Source organism: Aspergillus thermomutatus (assembly GCF_002237265.1).
Source record: "Aspergillus thermomutatus strain HMR AF 39 chromosome Unknown NODE_42, whole genome shotgun sequence".
Classification (NCBI taxonomy): Eukaryota; Fungi; Ascomycota; class Eurotiomycetes; order Eurotiales; family Aspergillaceae; genus Aspergillus; species Aspergillus thermomutatus.
The window spans coordinates 135,336-140,666 of NW_020798091.1; the positions used below are offsets into that span (position 1 = coordinate 135,336).

The following is a 5,331-nucleotide window of genomic DNA, read 5'->3' on the forward strand; positions in this document are numbered from 1 at the left end:
TAGTAGGCTAATCAGGGGATACTTATTTCCCCCCCCCCCCCAGCCCTCAGTAAGAGTTGGATAAAAGCACATGTGGAAAAGCTGTATGTTACTGAAGATCATTGGATGCCGGATTCTGTCTAACAGCCTCACCTATAGCAAGGGCCACACAGTGCCGTTCAAGATAGTCCCAGCAATCCCCCCGTGGCTGACCATGCATTACGGACTGAGCAAACAGCACATCAGGGTGGAAAGAGGCTATCATGTCTCTGGAACATGCGACCTGCCAGAGGGATATCAACTGGCCTACATCTCGCCTAATGCGCTGGTGGAGCATGTCATGCCTGAAATCGCACTGAGCCGCGTCCTCCAATTGTTGTATAGCCTGGCTTCTGGTGTCATCTCCATTGTTCAGATTTTCTCTGCTTGTTCTGCCCTGTATCAATCCAAAGGCTATCAAATCAATGCCTATGGATACACGGCGTTTGGATTCACGGTCACCCCGTATTTGGTAATGTCTTTTCTGAATTTACTCGCCAATTGTTTTAACCCCAGTTTTCTAAAACTCTATCTTGTTCATACAGAGATCATGGATGAGGCCATAAGCCATGGCGGCTATTTCACTGATATTGTTGGCTAATTGGAAAGTGAGCCGCTTATCGCCGAGGATTTGACTGTGTTTAGTGCTTCGTTCAAGCAGCACAACGACCAGCTTTTGTGCCAAATCGCAAATCAAATGTGCGAGCCTGGGAGCACAGAGCCGATTCCTGATGGAACTACAAAGCACGACGGTCTGGAAAAGGACAGGAAGCATTCTGTCAGTGAGAATACAGGAACATTGGTTTCAGCAGCTAGTCCTCTGGAGAGCACTTCATTGCTAGATGAGGAAATAGCGCAGAAGCAAGCAGTGGCAGTCGAACAGGACTGCAGCAACGGACAGCCTCGATGTGTAAGTACCTGCTTTGATTGTTCCCGGCTGCTACAGGTTCAAGGTAGCCTACTCAAACACCTCGTCTATAAGCATTCTTCACATAAAGAGACACTACGGCCCTCGCGGATACATCTTGGGTGGCCTGACCTGGGCAGTGGCTTTGTTGCCCTATATCCCACTTGGCGTGATGTCAAAGTTTCGACCAGGGAGCAGTACTGTTGCCCAGAGAGCGTGACTGATGGCTTGGTATGCTGTAGGAATCGTGTCTGTTTCCAATCCTTATTATACAGACCTCTTGGTGGATGTTGGCTACTATGGCTCTCGCCGATTGATAAAAGACAAGGAATATAGCAGTATTCGGCGAGCGCGTATTTTGCTCTTTAAGGCGGCTTCCATCTTAGCCATTATGATCTTTTATGTCACTCCGGCTATTGGCGGCTTTGCTGTGGTTGGGCAAATGTTGATCGCGTATGGATCTTGTACAGGATTCTGAGTTCTATTCTGATTTTCTTGACTATGACAATACGGAACAAACTTGTCTCTACCTAGTGAATAGAGGCAGGCTATGCAAAAGGGAAAAAAAAAAAATATTATAAGAACGAACCCTCTCGGAAGCCGTTCGGAGCATGTTGGACAGGTATTACCTCTGATTAAGTTACAAGTCGCAATACTAGCATCGGTGCAAGGCAGTCGAGGGGAAGGGGATGAGAGGGTTGGCCAGGGCGCAGCTGCGAGCTATTTCGAGAAACGGATTGCGGGGCCATGACGGCCCTATTCTTCCTTTTCCGTTTAATTATCCTGCCGATTCATTGTTGGAACTATTGATCAATCAAGTCCACGATACGTCAGACATAGATTCATAAAATGCCTGATACCATTGGCTAGCATTAAAAGTATGCATAGAAAAAGATGCGACTCAGGCTGTCATCAGAAGTTCCCTCAGGAGAACTCTAGCTGGCTTCCGTATAGACAACTTAAGGCTTGGGCCCTGAGGGTGACCCTCAGTTCGGGAGAGTTCGAACGACGATTCTCAATAGGCGGATATTAGAGAACGTTGAAGTATAGTTAATCCCTTCGCTGTCGTCCACTTTAGCGCGGTAGCGGCCTTTGATCAGTTCACAAAGCTGGAGAGCAATATACGAGTGCGTATGCTATCCGCAAATGTGCTTGCATCTCTGAGCGTGCTGTTGAACCCAGCGAGGCTGATCGTCTATGGTTCACTGTTTGGTGCAGATGATTAGTATCCCAGCTACGGATTTCCTGTTAGAGGAAATATGCCTAGCTGCACGTGAAATTTGACTTTGGGTTTCTTTGTTTGGTTATCTTTGTTGACTACGCCACGATTCCCGAACGAGACTAATGACCGCCACCAAAACCTCAAAGGGCCCAAATATTGGTTACCGTAGCCTATCCTGGCTATGGAGCTCCTTTGTATGCTTTCGAGACAAAGGAAGGGCCCCATGTGATGTATATTCCTTCTCTCGTCTCCCCTCACCAGGAGAAAACGTATAAAAAGGAAGTTGGATCGTGTGGTTATCAAAACCCCTACGCGAAAACCCCATCCATTGTTTATTGAATCTACGAGGGACGCTCCTATAGCCGTCGCTACTGTTCAGTCTGTCTTTACAATTTGCCAACGGCAGAGCCTACAACGCCAGACAAGTCATAATTACAGTTGAGCCTCATAGAGTGGAGAAAGGAAGAAGCTTTTTTGGCATACCACATCTGGCTTGATGCTGTGCCCTTGCCAACCGACCGAGATGTGCGGCCTTGTGTCAAAATCCGCAATACCGATGTGAGATCGGAATACGCTAGCAATCTATATGTAGGCTTAGAATTCATTGAAGGTCTTGATCTTCTCAAACGAGTGACTATCTAGGCCATATATATACTGTAAATGTGGCAAAAAAATTGAGGCATTTTTCTTCCATAGAATCTTCCATCCACGTCGTCCTCCAGCTGATTCTTTGAATAGCATCAAGTACGAGATGGATATTTCGATGGCATTCTAGACATGCTTAATTTGGTTAGTGGTAATTTATATCAACACCTTGCTACCACACACCATGGTACACCCCATTCACGACACTGGCTTGGCATAACAAAGCAGGGGCCCATCCTCGGCCTATTGCGATCGGCATCCCCGATGCACGACCACCACAATGTATCGATGCATTAAGTGGTGAGTATGCGAAATCTCGGACTGTTGGCGTTTGAGGGGAGTTGCGCGCAACGAGTGTCTGGACCAGGTGTCAACCACTGTACGCTTAGTGGGCACTTTGAACTGAGCAAATCAGCACCGTTGAGTAAATTGTGCAGCCCCGTTTATTGAAGGGCTATTCTCCCGGAATAGGCCTCCAATGGAGATTGCTGTTTTCGAGCAGCTCAAGAAGATAAGCCGGTACTCAGAGCAGGAGGTGCATAATGAGTTCAACAAGCCATAATTATTTCCCCGCCGAGTCCAGAGACAGAGATTGTTTATCACTATTCACAAGATACAAGTCCGAATCAGCGTGATATATGTCGATTTGTGAGTGCCAGAAATTCGTGCGTTCAGCCCTCTGAAAGTCTACAGTAGGCTGCCGGCAGTCTAGTTGTTGGCCGTCATTTGGCGAAAATAAGTACATCCGTTAACAGAGTACTCCCCGCGAGGGCGCTACTAGTCATGGGTTCACCAATCTGAGCGGCATGTGTATGACTATTCGCTTAATAAAGAGTGTTTGCAACATGGGCCCCCGATACCCAGATATTTGCATGCAGCGTGCAAGGTTGAGCCGTTAGCTTCAAGGCGTCAGCTTCAACCAAGCATTGGTGGTCAATGACAGCGCGGACAGCAAGCCGTTGGGCATCCCACGAGAAGCGCACCCACACGCTCAACAATGTATGTTAAAATGAGCTTCACTGTTCAAGAAGCTGTCATTTCCGGAGAGTGTCTGCAGAACATGCTCATGAGACAGGATTAGTCAAGAAGTTGCTGATACAAATCAGGAAGCACTTTGAGCAGGTACATCAATTGGTTTCAGCAAGATTGCCGCAACTTGTAGATGCAGGGATGCACTGGAACAAGCTCTATGTTTTTCAACCATCTACCGACCATAACTAGCATGCAACCCATCATTCTACAGCGCCTTGCAGGTTCGCCTTTACATTGATTACGCTCTTCGACTCTTTCTCAACGCCACTTCCGCAGTCTAATCTATACTAGGTTTAGTTCGTTAGTTGGCGTAATTTACATAAAGTATTAGGCGTACAAATACAGAGCCAGCTGTATCTTGAAGTTTTGTGAATTTGCTGAAGTTTCTAGAAGAACCGCTCCGAAGCAGACAAACTTTCAACGGAGAGACAGTTAATTGGTCAGGAGGGAGTCAGGTGTCGGTCTTGGCGGCTGTTTCGTCGATGGTAGGTTATAACAGCGATTTTAGCATATCCCCAACTACAAGAGAAACGACTCCTCGCGCCGCTTACATATCTGTTGACTTGCACTAAATTTGCGATAGAACAAGCATTCTCATCTTTGTAGCTACAGTAGCTAGGCTGCAGGATTTGCTATAAGCATTATGGCTAGAACCATAGTAGGAGATCCAAGAATTACAGCTGTCAAACAAACATTGAAGCCACTCAGGCTGGAACCTACAAAATCGAACATGGATTGGCTGTACAGTACGCTGGTAAGCCAAAGCTAAAGTGATTCAAAGGATCAATTGCTCTGTTGTTTCGATCGCAAACTGTGCCAGCGCTGTATTAATCAACTTCATGTAAGTCTTGGCTCCCTGGCGCAGGTGAAAGTGCTCTGGAAGTTATGATAAGGGGGTGATCTCCGAGAAAGAATCCTGCCGCTAATCGTCTCTGGGAGTGGGGCAGATCGATGTGCTCTTCCCGGCGTGGCTGAGCCATCATCGCAGCCGCAGTGTACCGTGCTATAACCTCCTGCAGACGTTCCGATTCTTCAATTTGAGTGTTTGAGGATGGAAGGTTTTCATTTAGCAACAAATTCTGCTGGCCCCGCCAGTTACCAAGAGCATGAAAGGAATCTCTGGTGTCTGGATGATCCGGGCCTAATGCCTTATTACGCAGCCGACAACATGCTTCCATTAAAGCTATGGCATCTGGAAGCCTTCTTTGAGATTTCCAGGTGTACGCCAGGTTTGCCATGATGGTCAGAGTGTCGGGATGCTCAGCTCCCAGCACTGTCTTGGAAGTCTCCATTACTTGCACCCCCAGCTTCTCAGCTTCATTCCATCGTCCCTGATTCCGGTAGGTTGATGCCAGGTTAGCCATGCTGGCCAGAGTGACAGGATGCTCAGCTCCCAGCACTGTCTTGGAAGTCTCCATTACTTGCACCCCCAGCTTCTCAGCTTCATTCCATCGTCCCTGATTCCGGTAGGTTGATGCCAGGTTAGCCATGCTGGCCAGAGTGACAG

The 5,331-nt window shown here is 47.5% G+C and overlaps 1 protein-coding gene across 1 annotated transcript; it reads right to left on the reverse strand.

Annotated features, from left to right (window-relative positions):
• Window positions 1–4,651: 4,651 nt before the first annotated feature.
• On the reverse strand, window positions 4,652–5,242 carry CDV56_109014 (uncharacterized protein; the record flags this gene model as incomplete). Its single annotated transcript, XM_026762633.1, has 1 exon — window positions 4,652–5,242. The coding sequence occupies one exon, from the start codon at window positions 5,240–5,242 to the stop codon at window positions 4,652–4,654; it is 591 nt and encodes a 196-aa protein (XP_026616437.1).
• Window positions 5,243–5,331: the final 89 nt, after the last annotated feature.